Source organism: Balaenoptera physalus, assembly GCF_965194825.1.
Source record: "Balaenoptera physalus genome assembly, chromosome: 20".
NCBI classification, from domain to species: Eukaryota; Metazoa; Chordata; class Mammalia; order Artiodactyla; family Balaenopteridae; genus Balaenoptera; species Balaenoptera physalus.
The window spans coordinates 47,563,208-47,581,878 of record NC_138901.1 but is presented as its reverse complement, the minus strand read 5'-3'; the positions used below and the strand labels follow the sequence as shown (position 1 = coordinate 47,581,878).

Here is an 18,671-nt window from a genome sequence, read left to right as displayed (position 1 = left end):
GGAAGCCCCCTTCATTGTAGTTTTGATTTTCATTTCTCTAATAATTAGTGATGTTGAGCAGCTTTTCATGTGCTTCTTGGCCATCTGTACGTCTTCTTTGGAGAAATGTCTATTTAGGTCTTCTGCCCATTTTTGGATTGGGTTGATTGTTTTTTTAATACTGAGCTGCATGAGCTGTTTATATATTTTGGAGATTAATCCTTTGTCCGTTGATTTGTTTGCAAATATTTTCTCCCATTCTGTGGGTTGTCATTTCGTCTTGTTTGTAGTTTCCTTTGCTTTGCAAAAGGTTTTAAGTTTCATTAGGTCTCATTTGTTTATTTTTGTTTTTATTTCCATTACTCTAGGAGGTGGATCAAAAAAGATCTTGCTGTGATTTAGGTCAAAGAGTGTTCTTCCTATGTTTTCCTCTAAGAGATTTATAGTGTCCGGTCTTACATTTAGGTCTCGAATCCATTTTGAGTTTCTGTGTATGGTGTTAGGGAGTGTTCTAATTTCATTCTTTTACATGTAGCTGTCCAGTTTTCCAAGCACCACTTATTGAAAAGACTGTCTTTTCTCCATCGTATATCCTTGCCTCCTTTGTCATAGATTAGCTGACCATATGTGCGTGGGTTTATCTCTGGGCTTTCTATCCTGTTCCATTGATCTATATTTCTGTTTTTGTGCCAGTACCATATTGTCTTGAGGTAAAATATTTTTGTGTGTATTAGTTTTGGAGAGATCTCCTTACTTGGGGATTATTTTTGTTTTCCATAGAGTTCTTTGATACTTATTGAAATTATTTTGTTTGTGTCTTAAAGAAGTTTTTACACATGTATATTGCTCTTCTGAATTCATCAGTATATAACTTATGTGTATATGCCATTTAAAGTAAGACTGATAGGAATAAAGTAACTTCATTTTTTATATATATACATTATATATATATATAATACATATAATCCCCTAGAGATTTTGGTTCTTCAGAGTTTTTCTGTTGTGCCCTATACTGTGTGTTGAGGATACAATTAAGTAGCTCAATTTGTTAGCATTTGTAAAATAAATACTCCAGTGTTATGTTTACCAAAACTCTTTTGAATAAGTCTTCTCTTTCTCTTTTTTAAAAATTCAGGCTCTGTTGGTTCTTCATCAGTTAGATAGCATTGATTTGTGGAATCCTGATGCTCCTGTGGAAACATTTTGGGAAATCAGGTATATGCACTGTTATTTTTTAATTCAATTTAAAATTTTATTTTGTATTTTTTGTCTTTGAATATTAACTCTGTAGTACTTAGTTTATTATAAAACTTTATTCATTTATACCTCCAGAGGTTTTATGAGTTTGTATTTTATTTAACTTGAAATTATTAGATTATTTCTTGTTTTAACTGTAAGAACATTGTCACAGCAGTTTAGAAAATAAATTTTTAAAAATTGTGCTAAATTTCATTATCTAAACATAAGTACTGTTATTTGGTATGTTCTCTTCTATTTCGGATTTTTATGTGGTTACAACTGTGTTTTAAATTGATTTTTACAGTTATAAGCTTAGAGTATTAAAATTTTGTAATGTTAATAGTTTATTTCAGTTTTCTAAACTGTGATCTTTCATACATTTTCGATAATACCAGTGTTTTTGGTGGATGAATTAATACTGAATATCTGCTTAGAAGGCAAAATATATATAAATTTTATAATTTATTTCCTTGGTTATATAAATTATTACCTTTCAGTGAGCACAGAGGTAACACATTGAGGAAAATGTAAGTGTGTAAGCCTCAGGTTTTGTCATTTTCTTATAATAGAAGTGGGTACACCAAGTCACTTGGCATCTGAGTTAAATCCTAGACTCTGAAGCAGTGCTTTTTGATAGTAATGTAATGTGAACCACATATGTAATTTAAAATTTTCTAGTTGCCACGTTCAAAAGTAAAAAGAAACAGGTAAAATTAATTTTAATAGTATATTTTTTAACCCAGTATATATATAATATTTTTCAACATGTAATTAATATAAAAGTTATTAATAAGATATTTTACATTCTTTTTTAAATAAAGTCTTCAAAATTTATTATGTTTCATACTTACAGGACGTCTTAATTTAGACAAGCCATATTTCAAGTGCTCAGTAGCCACATGTGGCTGGCTATGGACAGTGCAGCTCTAGAGTAGGAATAAGGAAACTTTTTCTCTAAAGGGCCAGGTAGTCAATATTTTAGGCTTTGTGAGCCAGGTAGTGTCTTTTATAACTATTCAGTTCTGCTGATGGGACATGAAAGCAGCCATAGACCATATGTAAATGAATGAGTGGGGTGTGACCATGTTCCACTAAAACTTTATTTACAAAGGCAAATGATGGACTGGATTTGGCCTGCAGGCAGTCATTTGCAGACCCCTGCTCTAGAGCATTAGGTTCACATACAGTCTGTGCTGTGCACCTGGTCTATAATTTTTTCTTGAGTCCTCTGCAAGGATGAGATGCATGGATGAAACAGCTGGGAGTTGGGAGAGTAGGGGGCTTAGAAGTACTTGCTTTTTTTTTTTTTTTTTTTTTAACGTAATCCGTATACTTACATCCTTTGATGATCATGCTATTAACATTTTGATAACCATTTCTCTAAAACAAATCCTGGAAAGGAAAATAAGCTTCTCTAGACTTTGTCCATTATTAGAGAATGCCATTCTTACGGACTGATTTTATCTGCATTACGTTGTTTGTTGACAGTGCTGGTAACAGTGAACTTTGTTTCTGCAGCTCACAAATGCTTTTTTACATCTGCAAGAAATTAACTAGCCATCAAATGCTTAGTAGCACAGAAATTCTCAAATGGTTGCGGGAAATTTTGATCTGCAGGAATAAATTTCTTCTTAAAAATAAGGTAAGCAAAATGACATCTTTCATAATGGAAGAATATTTGGAATGGTAATGAGAAGAGATTAAGGAAATGTTTATTAGCCAAATTAAGTCCTAATTCAGCTCCTCTCTCCTACAGTCTTCAAGGGAAATTTTGTGCAGAAGACAATGGCTGACAAATCAACTCTTTAAAAATTATTCTGAGCCTTTAGCCTTAAAGCCACAATCCTGATAAAGTCTTGCTGAGTTAATCAGGACTCTGTGGGGCAGTGCTAGGAGGAGTGGGGGCTGCTATAACCAAAGAAGATTGAGTAACAACATAGTCTATCTCTCCTCTCAAGTTCATACATAAGACTTGAATCCTATGGCTAGGCTAGTCCAGAGAATGTTATCTATCTGTATATGTAAAGAAACTGAAGGGAAGAGATTGAGGGCCCTCAATCTAGGTTTATTTATATTTCTGCGAGAAAGCTTTTACCTCTTGAAAATATCAGGCATCTTCTTCCTTGGGGTTGAGTGAAAAGTTTTGATCCTGAGCTATTGAAGTATGGTGACAAGGTTTTGGGGGCTAGAGAAGAGCCTTAATTTTTTTTTAACATAAAGTTTCTATAATTAGTCAATTAAAAAGTTCTTCTATTACAGCATAGTTTTAGGAGTACTTGATTCAGTGAATTTTTATCCATTTCTAGAATGGATAAAATCTATGAGAAATCTTAAATGTATCAAATGCGTATGCTTTTCAGTGTACCATGCAGCTTGTTAAATTTTCTTTGTTTAGAAATGGGCTAATGGTAAGTTGGATTTATTTATATCTGGCTTATCTTAGTGTGTTAATATAGTGGAATTTGGCATTATTCCAAAGATAAGGAACAAGATATTTCATGTTTCATGCCCTTGCCTGTGGTATAATTCTCTGGAGTACAAGCATTAGTAATCCAGTAATGAATCTATAGTCTTCTGGTCAGTGAGGTCACTCTTATATATGGCGTATATACCAGTGTTAATTCTGGTCCAGAGGAACTTAATCTGAAAAGAGTCAACTTCCAGTTATCCTGACCATAGCACAGGATATAAATCTTACGGGAGGCAATCTTAGTCGTTTTTTTTTTTTTTTTTTTTTTAATTTTTTTTTTTAATTAATTAATTTATTTATTTTTGGCTGTGTTGGGTCTTTGTTTCTGTGCGAGGGCTTTCTCTAGTTGCGGTGAGCAGGGGCCACTCTTCATCGCGGTGCGCGGGCCTCTCACTATTGCAGCCTCTCTTTTTGCGGAGCACAGGCTCCAGACGCGCAGGCTCAGTAATTGTGGCTCACGGGCCCAGCTGCTCCGCAGCATGTGGGATCCTCCCAGACCATGGCTTGAACCCGTGTCCCCTGCATTGGCAGGCAGAGTCTCAACCACTGCACCACCAGGGAAGCCCCTTAGTCATTTTTAATTGACCGAGAAGTACATTATATTTTTCATGTGGTAGCTTTATGTTGTTGATGTTTTACTTGTGTCTCTGTTAAACCTAGAAACGTTAATTTACATTTCTAGAATCTGTTGATTCTGATGGTTTGAAGAGTGGAAAACTGAGAGGAGTTTCAGAGATATCGAGGAAACATTATTTGTACTATTGGGTTTCTAGTGAATGTTCTTCAATGTGAGGGGAACAGGAGTTGGAAGGAGAGGTTTTCCAGGATAGTCTCAAACAGAAAGACAACTTATATTAAATATTTATTTCTCTTGGTTATCAGTACTTTGAAAAGGCTTATTTTTTCTTTCTAGCAAGCAGATAGAAGTTCCTGTCACTTTCTCTTCCTTTATGGAGTAGGATGTGATGTTCCTTCAAGTGGAAATCCCAGTCAGGTGTCCATGGATCATGAAGAATTACTACGTACTTGTACTCCTGGAACCTCTCTCCGAAAGGGGAAAGGAAATTCATCCATGGTAAGGAGTTTCTTTTGTAGTTTTCTTGTATCGTCATCTGTGCTCTGTATTTTTTTCCGAATGAACTTGGGTAAATTTCAACTAGGTAATATAGCATAGTGAAGAACTGCTTAGCTTGTAGTTCTGTTACTGCTCTTTGTAGACCCTCAGGCAAGTTCCTAACATCTCTGTGATTCAGTTCCTTGACTTTAAAATGGGGATAATAATAATTTCTGCCCCAGAATTGTTGTGAGGATTAAATGAGATTATGTGTAAACAGCACTTGATTTTTTGACACTTTTAAGCTTTAACTGATACCTATAATTATTATAACTCTCTATCCCATAAGAAAGACCATTCATACCCCAGAAGTTTAAAAGTTCTGTCAACTAAAAAGAGTACAGATTTACTGGGGAAAAAAGCATGTTGCTTGATGTTATGCGTAAGTGTTTTCATGACTTCTGTGTCCATAATTCCCTTTAAAAATAAATCATAATACAAGTGAAAATATCAAATGATTAGAGTTTCTTTTTCAGACCAAAGCTTTTTTTTAATCCATAATTTACAACATAATCTTCAGTTGAAGGAAAAAAAACCAACTACTAAGCAGTGTGGTATTTAGTCTTGTCTTACCTGCAGAATTTGCATTCATTTTGTAAATGAGGATTTCTCTATTTCGTGTTTTGGGAATATGTTATCCAGAGCCCAATGTATCTTCTACAGTAATGTTCAGTTCTTATTCATGTCCTTTGTTAAGTCAGTTTTGCAGCATGATTATTTTATTTCTTTCCTCAGGGTGGATAGAATTTCATGTTACTTCCTCTTCCTTTGTCGTTTATGATTGACTGAGAAGTGTATTATATTTTTCATTGAGTAGATTTATGTTGTGCCTGTTTTATTTGTGTTCATATTAGACTTAATCTACATTTCTGGGATCTGGAAAGGATACCTATTCTAGTTGAAATTGAACAGATAGTAGTATTGTGTTGGTCCAAATAATCTGAGTTCTCATTCAGGCGAGATATTTTGAGGTTTGAAAATCCTATCATGGTTAAAGGGGAAAAGCTCTTGTGGGTTATTGTATGCAGACGTATCTGGTACACAGCTTGTTGTATTATTGGGTTTTGTAAGTAAAATTATGTAAGTTGCAAATATTTGCCTCCCACTCCTGACTCCCAGGATAGTGCAGCAGGCTACAGCGGAACCCCGCCAATATGCCGACAAGCCCAGACCAAACTAGAAGTGGCCCTGTACATGTTTCTGTGGAGCCCTGACACTGAAGCTGTTCTGGTTGCCATGTCCTGTTTTCGTCACCTCTGTGAGGAAGCGGATATCCGTTGTGGGGTGGATGAAGTGTCAGTGCACAACTTCTTGCCCAACTATAACACATTCATGGAGTTTGCCTCTGTCAGCAATATGATGTCAACAGGTAAATCATGAGTAATGTTTTTTCACTCAGTCTGCCTTGAATCACGTGACGTCTGATTGCTCTAGGAACATAGGAATGTATTTAAGATTACTACTTTGTAAGTTTACAGGGCTAATTCAGATAGCTTACCTGAAATCCTTTTCTGCACAAGGTAAGGTGAAAGTAAATAGTATCTGAAATAAGTTGTTCATTTCTCACTGAGTTTTTAATATGCCATATACATTTGTTTAAAAACTGGCAGTATAAATTACTTTCAGTTATAGATTATATAATTTACTCTGCCGGAACTGTATGTAGTGAAGTTTTAAAAACATTGGCACATGTTATGAGTAAGTTTAGGTGGGAGTAGCTATTTTAGGCTGTGGACATTGTGGGGTCCCAGTTAAGTGCCCCTTTCCTGTGAGGCTGGTGAAAGGAAGTGTTCACCTTTATCATTTGAAGTATTCATTCCACTCCTCCTATTCTGCCTTTGGGTTGGGCTTGCCAGGTTCTCCGTTGGCAAGCAGGGCTCTAAGTGCAGTAGGTTGACTTGTTGTTGTCTTTGCTTAGGAAGAGCAGCACTTCAGAAAAGAGTTATGGCATTACTACGGCGAATTGAGCATCCCACTGCAGGAAACACTGAGGTATGCCCTTGGCAACAGAAATATCCCTCTCAGGCCCCCACCCTCAATTTTAGAAGCCTTGTGTTATGCGTATGTGACCAGGAATAGCTTTTGAAGCAAATCTAAGATATGCGCATATTACAAGTAGGATATTATAATATGCACCAGGTTTGAGACCTGCCTATTACTGATTGATTTTTAGCTCTAGGTTTAAAGTTGCTTTCAAGTGGTAATTGCCTTCATTTCAGGCTTGGGAAGATACACATGCAAAGTGGGAACAAGCTACAAAACTAATCCTCAACTACCCAAAAGCCAAAATGGAAGATGGCCAGGTGAGTTTGTGAAGTTGATTTTGTCTATTGATTGATCTCCTAAATATATGTACTTTACTTCATCTTTTGTGAGTGACCTCTTAATATAATAAGTTTGTAGATGTCTTAAGACTGATATTTAGTTGTGGTTAATCTAAACCTGCACTAATATGGTAGCCACTAGCCACTAGTCAAATTAAAGTTTAATTTAAAATTAAAAACAATTAAAATTCAGTTTCTCTGTCATTCAATAGCCACATGTGGAAGTTGACTACTCTATTGGACAGCGTAGATATTAAATGTTTCCATCATTGCAGAAATATTGGACAGCTCTGAGCTAGAGATGATTTATGGTAGGACCATTTCTTTCCCCTCTTTTCTTTCTCTTTCTCCATCAGAGTATTTCACAGAATTTTCAGGAAAGGAGCGACAAAGATAGAGAAAAATAAATTAAAATTGAAACGATACATTTTACTATTTTATTAGGTATTCTAATTAAGGGATCTGGTGGCCAGAAGATTGAACCATAGGTTAAATGAAGTTTTAAAATTTGGGCATTTCATTCATCAGCTGTAATCATCTGTTACCCTGGACATTTACAATTGATATTTCTGTATGTTTGATTTGTAATGGCCATATTGTTCTCATTATTAGGTGTTTTAGAAAAACTCATTAGTCTCCCATTGTTTTTTTCTTGTCATGCTTAATTAGAACAAGAAAAAAAGTTATGTTTTTGTGAAGCAAAAATCTGTACCTAATATCATTATCGGGAGAGGGACACGTGGCTTTAAACTGAAAGCTTTTTTTTTTTTGGTAGCTGTTTTGTTGAGATATAATTCACATACCATAAAATTCACCTGTTTAAAATGTATGATTCAGTGGTTTTTAGTATATGCAGAGTTGTGCAGCCACCACCGCAATTTAATAAAAACCCACACCCGTTAGCTATCATTCCCTAACCTTCCCCGGCACCTCTGCCGCCAGCCCTCAGCCCTAGGCAACCACTAAGCTACTTTCTGTCTGAGTAGACTTGCCAATTCTGGACATTTCATATAAATGGAATCACGCAACATGTGGTCTCTAGTGACTGGTTTCTTTCACTTGGCATAATGTTTGCAAGGTTCATTCATGTAAATCAAAGCTTTTTAAAAGAAATTTGATATCCTGTGTTGATTATATTAGTCTATGATAAAAATATTTTAGTGGCTCTTTAAAAATGTATATGATAATCTTAAGTTTGGGTTTTTTACTTAAAAAATTTTTTTTTGCATCTTTCGCATAGTTTTTTAAAATTGAAGTATACATTCAAAAATATGTGTAAATCAAAGTGACAGTGCAAAATATTAGGAGGTGAACATACCTGTGCAACCAGCACCCACATCAAGAAAGAAATCATTACCAGCATCCCAGAAGCTTTCATTGTGCCCCTTCCAGTCACTAATGACCAAGAGTAACCATTATCCTGATTGAATACAGTCATTTTCCTGTTGTTAAACTTATATAAACGGAGCAGTAGAAGTATACTCTAATATCTGGCTTCTTTCACTTAGCATAATGTTTGTGAGATTCAGCCACACTATTTCATGCAGTTGTAGTTCATTTATTATTATTGCAATATATTATTTTGTTTAACAGTCCTCAATTTAATTTTTCTTTTCTATTCTTTTTTGGCATTGGATAGTTATACAACGACTAGTTATTTTGAATAGTGCTGCTATAAACATTCTTGAATGCGTCTTTTGCTGACCTTATAGATGTATTTCTGTAAGGCACACACTTAACAGTGGAATTGCTGGGTCACAGGGTATGCAGATGCACATATGGGGAATATAAATGGATATAATCACATTAAAAAACTGTTTGACAGTTTCACAAAAACTTTTAAAAGATAACTAACATTTTAAAATGAACTGCCATAATATCTGTGTAAATGATCAAATATCATCCAGCCATGAAAAGCATTCCTTTTAAAGAGTATATACAAAATGAGGCAATTGATCCACTAACAGGGGTCTGTTATTAGTAGTTTCTTATACCTGCACGAACAAGCAATTTTTCTATTGGGATTGTTCAAATTATAACCCTTTAAAGACCAAAAGTAGGAAATAAAATATTGTACATACTTTTTCTAATTCAACTAGATAAATATTTTGAAGCACTTAAATATTCAATAAAATTAGACATTTATATCAGGCCTGGGCAGAGCTAAGCTGAAAATATATAATATGGTACAATATGATGTAATATAATATATTCAGTTAATAACTGAATTCTCTATGTCAGAGAATGGGACAACATTATCAAAACAGTATAAGACAAGGGAAACCTGAAATTGTACCAGTGGAACAGAATTGAAAATCAAGAAACTTGTGGTAATCATTTGAGCCCCGATAAGAAGTATATAAATATATAGCAGAATTCAAACTAGAGAAGAAACACCAGTCTAATTCTTTATGCACTATAAAAGTCAAAACACAAAAGATTCCCCAGATGAAAGAACAGTGTCATAATCAAAATGTTTATATTTCAGCTTCAGTTTAACGTCACTTATTTAGCTTCTTTTATATACACTGTGACACAGTTTAAGAACATTTAACTGTAATTTGAAACCAGAGTAATCACCACTATGTTCCCAGAGTCAAGAAGAGAATAAGTATTACTATTACTCCTTTGTTTCTGTTGGAGATGATCTAATCAAGAAAAGTGCCGAGAAGTACTGATAAAAGCAAGACAGTGATAAAATATTGGGTTGGCCAAAAAGTTCGTTGGGTTTTAAGGACATTTTTCATTTTCACCAAGAACTTTATTGAACAACATATTCATTAACCAACGAACTTTTTGACCAGCCCAGTATGAACCCTGTAAGGGAAGTCTTTAAACCTAATATGAAAACCACAATTACTAAAAAATAGGTTGATAATGGTACGTTAAATGCTATGAATTCACCACACCTAGTTGATAAGAATACACAAAATGAACTTTGACTACTGCATAAAAAATTTTTAAATTCCTATTTACCTGTTGTTTCCTAAATTTTCAAGGCAACCTTCAATGAAACTCATTCAGATCTATCTGTAAACCAACATACTAAGCAACAGAGAAGTTTCTCTGCTTCATTTATTAATCCTTCAGAAAGATTAATTGTATCATCATCTTGGACTGTATCCCACCACAAGGTGTTTCCTTTCTTGCAAACAATATCCAAATTAATGTCTTTCACAGAATTACTGTTGAATTGATGTTTATGAATTATAGGTCCTTGATTAAGATGTTCATGGTAAATAGATGCTACATTGGCAAGATGTTGTTAGAGATGGGATGGTAGCTCTGCCTATGAAATGAATCTGAACTAGCTCCTCTTCACACCCAGATTCTTCACTATCAAAATCAGCCATATTTTTTTCTGATTTTGCACTGACCTGGGAGCTACTGCAACTGACATCATCTGCACTTAGCTTATCATCAACCATATGCCCATCATGGTAGTGATGACGATGTGGTGGTGGGGGTAGTGATGCTGAATTTAGTGATGCTAAATTGCCGACAAGCAAATAATTCATTTCCAATCGTCTCCCAAGAAAGTCCCCAGTGCGTGTAATACTGCAAGATTCCTGAGATGCTTGTGCTATATGAGCAGCATTCATTTCCTCTGAAATATGTTCTGGGTCTTCAGCGTGTGAACAGGCATCCAGCATTTGTATTTGATTATCTACTGATGGCATTGGCTCAGTGTTAAAAAACAGGTCCTTTCCTGTTCCATTGCTTGCTGATGGGCCTTGGGAATCCCCTAAGCAAATGCCTGCTTGACTTTCTAACTTTCTGTTCCAAAGATCCGTACCACAACTACTTTTAAGAGGATTATGACCATGATCTTCATCTTCTTGAAGGGCTTCAAATCTGCAGTGTCTTCTGACTGTACCTCATTGCCAGAGCGCTCAGCTGACTGGCTTGCATTACTAGAATTCACCTCATTGCTAGGTCCATTACTATTGCTTCTAGGACCACTGCTTCCATCTTCACCACTGTTGGCAGTTTTGCCAGAACTTCCTTGCTTGGATTTCTTTGTGTCTGAAAGTTGCTGTTGCATCTGTTTCGTTCTGTGTGTAAGTTGCTCATCCATTTCAATATCACTGCCTCCATTCTGATGAGTTTCACTGTTATTGCTGCTTTGAGGACTAACTACAGGTGACCAAGGTGATGGAGCTGGTCTTCTGAGCTCTTCTTCCTCTTTCTTATTTTCAATGGGAAGATTAATAAAGATGCCAAAGAACTGTTTAGGTAGCTGAGCTTTAGCGGCTAATACATTATTCTATAATGCGTTAATTAACATCAATGCCAAGTATAATGTCTGTTCAGTATGAACACTTGGCTGAAGAGCTGAAACCAGATTAAGAAGATGTCTAAGTGGTACTGGATCCAAATTCTTGATGAATAAAGGAAATAAATCAGCATATACCAACTACAGTGTTTTCAGCTGTGCTGCAGCCCAAATGTAGTCAATATGCTAAGTACTCAGTCATCCTTCCGCTGCTAAAAAATATTCAGTCACTGACAGTGTTTGATAATCTCAGTATGAAATTCAGTCCATATATATGCTCTACCACATTGTTGCTTATAAGCCAGTCTGCAAGTTCTTTTGCAGTGGACTTTCTATGGCTGATGCTAGTGACTCATTACTGCATATATCGTTGAAGGTGTGAAGTTGATTCATTATCTGACTGAGCCTAGTCAACCTCTTAGTCAAAATAGATCACGTAAAGTACTTAAATGCAAGAGCTAGGCTTACTTTATCAAAGCATAGCGTTGTATCCAATGGTTCTTCCACTGTGCTGCACATTAAGTCATCCATATTGTGAGCCCCACTCTGTCTTAACTCCTGATCAGGGAACTTGCATAAATACCTGATAATGTAGGTCCTAAAAGAGGTAATGTGCTACATGACAGCAGAGATATGTAGCCATATTCTAATACTAGATACAACTGTAGTAAATCCATGTGCTGTAAGAAATGGTGAAGTTTTAAGAGTCCCATATTCAAAGCAGTCATTCATGAGAGGTCATTTTCCCCATAAAACAGACATACCTAATGAAACAAATGCAGTGGTACTTCTACATCATCCATGTCACAGATTATCCCTAATATGTTGCTTTCTTAGGTTGATATATCCTCTATAGTTAAGGTGAGTATTATGCTTGCAAGCAGTTGGGAAATTGAATCTGAAAAATTTTTGCTACACATAGTAAGTTTTTCTTTCTCATCTCTGTTCCGTAAACTAAAAGAACCGGAACTCCTGGAAGATTCCTCCTCTGTCAGGTTACAAATTCTTTTAGAGTATTATTTTTTTCTATTGACTTTTTATCTTTCTATACTCCTTCATTACACTCTTTTCTATATTCAGTGGTTTTTCCACTTGGTTACTCTCATCTTGCCATGTGGGAATCTGTAAGATCTTCTGTAAGAGCGTATGGAAAAATCCGAATGAACTTTTTGGCCAGTACAATGTTCACAAAGCTGATCCCAGAGCACTTGAACTTCAGCAATCACTAAGTTATTAAGTGCACACACTACTTGGTTAAAAATCTCCAAATGCTTATATTCCTTGAAGCAGCACAGATATGGCCTCTGTGTCCAGGAATTGATATAAGCAAATGTTTCAAAAGTATGTTCCTTCCTGAACTGCAGTCCATTACCACCTTCTGTATCTGATACTGGATATACGTGTATCACTACCTTCAATTCTGTAACTTAAGACTCATCCATCCTCAAGCAGTAAGATACCTTGATGTGACTAGAAATTACAGAGTGAAGACTTGGATTTTTTAAATGTAAAAAATGTTCTTTTGTCATGGAAGAAATGTTGGATAAAAAGTAATTTGTCAAATCTCTCAACCAATTTAGGTTGAATTCATGCTTTCCATAAAAATTTTGTGTTTAGGCTGCTGAAAGCCTTCACAAGACCATTGTTAAGAGGCGAATGTCTCATGTGAGTGGAGGAGGGTCCATAGATTTGTCTGACACGGACTCCCTGCAAGAATGGATCAACATGACTGGCTTCCTTTGTGCCCTTGGGGGAGTATGCCTGCAGCAGAGAAGCAATTCTGGCCTGGCAACCTATAGCCCACCCATGGGCCCAGTCAGTGAACGCAAGGGTTCCATGATTTCAGTGATGTCCTCAGAGGGAAACACAGATACACCTGTCAGCAAATTTATGGATCGGCTGCTATCCTTAATGGTCTGTAACCATGAGAAAGTGGGACTTCAGATACGGACCAACGTTAAGGATCTGGTGGGTCTAGAATTGAGTCCTGCTCTTTATCCAATGCTCTTTAACAAACTGAAGAATACCATCAGCAAGTTTTTTGACTCCCAAGGACAGGTAAAGTGTTCTCTGTTTTATTTTTCACCCTTCCCTGTGAATAGAGTGACTCATTTGAAATAATGAAGCCTTTTCCTTTTAGATTATTTAATTTTGATACTGGCATGAACTTTCACTTATAATTTAAAAAAAATAGATGAAAACATTGCAAAAAGAAGAATCGTCTAATGTAGGAATCAATTTGCTTTTTAGGGACTCTAGCGCATGGGCGTGCCTGGGGTTAACCGTGTCTTGGGTATGGATATGGGTGTCTGTGTGTATCTATGTGCACGTTTGGATATGTGCCCATGGTTGAATTTCTGCATGTGTATGACATTTAGATCAGGCAGCTTCATCTCTCTGTGGTCTGTCTGCTGTGCATTGATTCCCAAATCAATTCCCAGTGTTTTGTTCTTCGTATAGGTTTTATTGACTGACACCAATACTCAGTTCGTGGAGCAAACCATAGCTATAATGAAGAACTTACTAGATAATCATACTGAAGGCAGCTCTGAACATCTGGGGCAAGCTAGCATTGAAACAATGATGTTAAATCTGGTCAGGTAAGCGTTCTACTGAAGTGTAGCAGACACACACTGGTATCGGTAGTTAGTAGTGAAATAATTTGCCATCCTTTTCTCTGTTGCACCCAAATTAGGGTGTAATAATAAGGTAATTAGAAGTTATATATGTTCTCATATAAACAAAATGAAAATCTTATAGTTCTTATGGTTACATTTAATCATTTTACTTAGAGATGAAAGCATTTAGAAAATCTTCTCTTTTGTTTATATCGAATCATTTTTTTTTAATGCTTCTGTGTCTAGATATGTTCGTGTGCTTGGGAATATGGTCCATGCAATTCAAATAAAAACGAAGCTGTGTCAGTTAGTGGAGGTAATGATGGCAAGGAGAGACGACCTCTCATTTTGTCAAGAGATGAGATTTAGGTGAGTTCTCAAAAAAGCAAAGTTAAGTCTTGTAAATCTTATTATGTTGAGTGAAGTACAGAAAAATAGTGGGCACCTGGTTATCGTGGGAAGTGGGGAAGGTGAAAAAGGAGCATTTTATGTGTGTGTGTGTGTGTGTGTTTTTCTCTTCATATCTTTTCAAATTTCCCAAACCTTTGTGCCCATGACAGTGCTCCCTTTTTCTAAAATTATACTACACTTGAGCCAAGAATTTGATTTTGTATCCAAATGGATACCATAGCTAAGGGCTGATGTGGTGGATGAGTACCCAGGTAGCTTATGTTTGTGCCCTTCTCACTGTTAAATTTGTAATAGCAGTATCTCTTTTATGAAATTGTCATGTTGCTTGGGTGATTTGGAAAATTACTTGAACTATTAAAAATTCTTATATGACTAAAAGTGTATGTGTGACTTTAAAAAAGCTGTGTCCTCTTTTCTTTTTCTCTGCCATTCTATAGGAATAAGATGGTAGAATACCTGACAGATTGGGTTATGGGAACATCAAACCAAGCGGCAGATGATGATGTAAAATGTCTTACAAGGTAAAAAAACAAAAAAAGACCTTTAACTAAGTATGAGCAGGTTTACTCTAGGTGTTAGTACTACTTCATTATAGTTTGTATACATATATTTTATGTGTTTTGAAATTGTTTTTTGGGATATCAAGCTTTTGCATTTGAATTATATAAAGATACTAATCTTTATTATTTCTTTTTCTTTTTAACTAAAAGTCTTTCAGTAAAAACAAATGTGAGAGAGTGTTATGTTTGGAAAGTTTGTGTTGTCTGTTTAGGGAGGATGGTCTACAGTTGGAAAATAAGGTATATAAAACCTTAGATTGTTTTTATTTTTTGATTGGATAAAGATATTATTTGAGGAACTTAGTCGTTTTGAGTCTTTCTAAAATGTAATTGCTTAAGTTTGCTCTAATGATAAACACTTACTGCAATGTGTCAGAAGTATTTAAACATTATGAATTACACAAAAACCATTCACATATATTTCTTTGGCCAGCCTTGGTTCCATAGTATGTGCTTTTAATTTAAGGTAGTCATTTTGCCAAGATTACTTTGTAGAAAGCTATTATCGCCCTCTCCCCAACTTGAAATGTCTTGGCATTCTGGGCTCTGCATATTAACTCAGATTATTTAGGTTTTCGTAGTAATTTGTTTAATGAAATAGGTAGTTATTAAAGTTTGTGTCTGTTAGGAAGAAGTTTATTTGAGGGGAAGGTGGAGTGGAAGAACCTGAAAGATTTGTGGTCTTTAAACTTTTTTTTTCTTCAGAGATTTGGACCAGGCAAGCATGGAAGCAGTAGTTTCACTCCTGGCTGGTCTTCCGCTGCAGCCTGAGGAAGGAGATGGTGTGGAATTGATGGAAGCCAAATCACAGTTATTTCTTAAGTAAATTTCAGTCACCAAAAATACAAAGGAAAAAGCAAAGCCCCACACACAACAAAACAAAGTGTAACCAAAGTAGCAAATGATTATATTTAGAAAATGGACTTCAATTGCTTTGTTTTTATGGCCATCGGCCGCTGTCTCACAAAATATAACATGTGCTTGAAGCAGTATTATCCATGATAGGGCTGGTATAGGAAGTCCTATACCAGAGCCACTCATGGGATGCACATGTGTTTTGTGGTTTGTTTTTTTTTTTCTTTTCTACTGAACACTCTGTATTCTTTTTTTCCACACACACACACTGTATTTTATTTTTACAAGAGATAAATAAACTGACACCAAGCATTGTAAATGGATGACCACAACAAAAGCAACAATGATTGCAATTACCAAACACGAAACACACTCATACTATGTCATAATATTGACATTCAGTCCAGTAATCCAGTGTTTTGTGGTTTTTAAAGAAAATAATTTGATTGGTGAATTTTTAAAAATTAATTTATTTATTTTTGGCTGCATTGGGTCTTCGTTGCTGGGCGTGGGCTTTTTCTAGTTGTGGCGAGTGGGGACTACTCTTCGTTGCAGTGTGCGGGCTTCTCGTTGTGGTGGCTTCTCTTGTTGTGGAGCATGGGCTCTAGGCGTGTGGGCTTCAGTAGTTGTGGCACGTGGGCTCAGTAGTTGTGGCTCGCAGGCTCTAGAGTGCAGGCTCAGTAGTTGTGGCGCACAGGCTTAGTTGCTCTGCGGTATGTGGGATCTTCCCGGACCAGGGCTCGAACCTGTGTCCCCTGCATTGGCAGGCGGATTCTTAACCACAGCGCCACCAGGGAAGTCCGATTGGTGAATTTTTATTGACAGTAAAACCCAGATCACCTCCTTAAGTCATTTAAAACGTCATTGTCTAAACTCTTTGGACCACTAATTTTTATATTCTAAACATTAAAAGTGATGCACTTACCAGGAAACACTGCATCTATTTGGTGTTTATATTATGAAATATGTACTGAGCTTTGTCAGGATAAAATCATATTCAACACAAAACACTTCATAATGAGCCATGCTGGCTGATTACCCCAAGACTGGAGAGAAGCAGATACCCAGAGCCACTCATGTGATGCAGATGTGATGGTTTCAGAATGTCTGATTAGCTGTCTGGTTGATGTGGCCTTCACTGGGTAAGGGTCAGTCTTTTTATTTCTCAGGTATTTCACATTGTTTATGAACCTTTTGAATGACTGTAGTGAAGTTGAAGATGAAAATGCACAAACAGGTGGCAGGAAACGTGGCATGTCTCGGAGGCTGGCATCACTGAGGCACTGTACAGTCCTGGCAATGTCAAACTTACTCAATGCTAACGTGGACAGTGGCCTCATGCACTCCATAGGTGAGATAAAATGAAAGCTTCATTTAGAAATTTAAAACCTAGAGAACTGGCATGTAAGACAAGTGGAATTACTTCAGAAAGACCATGTTAGTAAATTTGCATCTGTCTGTCCATATCAGGTTTAGGTTATCACAAAGATCTCCAGACAAGAGCTACATTTATGGAAGTTCTGACAAAAATCCTTCAGCAAGGCACAGAATTTGACACACTTGCAGAAACGGTGTTGGCAGATCGTTTTGAGAGACTGGTGGAGTTGGTCACAATGATGGGTGATCAAGGAGAGCTCCCAATAGCTATGGCTCTGGCCAATGTGGTCCCTTGTTCTCAGTGGGTAAGTTCATTGAGTAAGAGCAGAAGAGCAGTGCCTGGCACATAGCAGATGCTTCAAAATTCATTCATTCAATGAATTTTTTTAAATTGAAGTATAGTTGATTGACAATGTTTCAGGTGTACAGCAAAGTGATTGAGTCATATATATATATTCTTTTTCAGATTCTTTTCCATTATAGGTTATTAAAAGATACTGGATATAGTTCCCTGTGCTATACAGTAGGTCCTTGTTTATCTATTTTCTATATAGTAGTGTGTATCAATGAATTGAATTAATTGCTAAAACTTTTAGAGCTGGAAGAAACTTCAGATATTATTTGAGTGATTTTCAGCTGTGGAAAGTGGTTGGCTCTTCTAGCCCTCACTAGATTTCTTAAATATGAGGATCTTATTTCACATATTTAAAGTAAAACTCAAACTCCTTACCTGACCCACTGAAAAATTCCATTTGAACAGTCATCAAAAGAAAATTAAAACCCCTGATCTGGTCTGGTGTCTTCATATATTAAATGAGATAATTAGGGTTAAATCTCATATTTAGTTGTTTAGTAATGCTAGAACTAGAATTCAAGGCTTATGCCTGTTTACTATTGATATATCTCTAGTTCACAACTCTTTTTTTCTGTAATGCGTTATACAATTTTTTAAAAATTTAACCACTCTTATTTGCATTTGAAATTGTGACATTGCTTGTTTTAAATACAGAAGACATAATATGGCTATTTGGCATCTCTTAATAAAAAATTTCCTAGAACCATATCATTTTTGGTAACATATGCTAAACATTTGAGAAAGGTTGTCCCTTTCCATGTTAAAAAGCTGTTTAGTTTATACTGTACAGAAAATGATTTCATTTCATTTCATTTTAGTAAATTATATCTAATTTATAATTATATCTATAATTATATCTAATTATATCTAATCTGTTGTTGCCTGTTAGATGTGTTTCTGCGTAAAAGCTGTAGGATCTTATTCTTCATACTTACAGTGAAACTCAAACTCTTTACCCTGGTCTACAAGGCTCTACCCAGCCTGGGCCCTGCCTCATCTCTGACATCATCTTATGCCATTTTCCTTCTTGTTCACCAGACTGAAACCACACTGGCCATCAAGCATGTTAGGCTTATTTCTACCCTTGAGCACC

At 36.0% G+C, this 18,671-nt stretch overlaps 1 protein-coding gene across 9 annotated transcripts in view; it reads left to right on the top strand.

Moving 5' to 3' along the window:
• Window positions 1–18,671, top strand: part of NF1 (neurofibromin 1) — a 254,686-nt gene that overhangs the window by 111,035 nt on the left and 124,980 nt on the right. For all 9 annotated transcript variants that reach the window (XM_082442253.1, XM_082442255.1, XM_082442249.1 and 6 more), the window contains 13 exons: window positions 1,115–1,194; window positions 2,737–2,860; window positions 4,602–4,763; window positions 5,922–6,171; window positions 6,721–6,794; window positions 7,022–7,105; window positions 13,020–13,460; window positions 13,863–14,002; window positions 14,267–14,389; window positions 14,869–14,952; window positions 15,697–15,813; window positions 17,016–17,197; window positions 17,317–17,528. In XM_082442253.1, coding sequence (XP_082298379.1) covers window positions 1,115–1,194; window positions 2,737–2,860; window positions 4,602–4,763; window positions 5,922–6,171; window positions 6,721–6,794; window positions 7,022–7,105; window positions 13,020–13,460; window positions 13,863–14,002; window positions 14,267–14,389; window positions 14,869–14,952; window positions 15,697–15,813; window positions 17,016–17,197; window positions 17,317–17,528 — 2,073 coding nt within the window. The remainder of the gene's footprint in view (window positions 1–1,114; window positions 1,195–2,736; window positions 2,861–4,601; window positions 4,764–5,921; window positions 6,172–6,720; window positions 6,795–7,021; window positions 7,106–13,019; window positions 13,461–13,862; window positions 14,003–14,266; window positions 14,390–14,868; window positions 14,953–15,696; window positions 15,814–17,015; window positions 17,198–17,316; window positions 17,529–18,671) is intronic.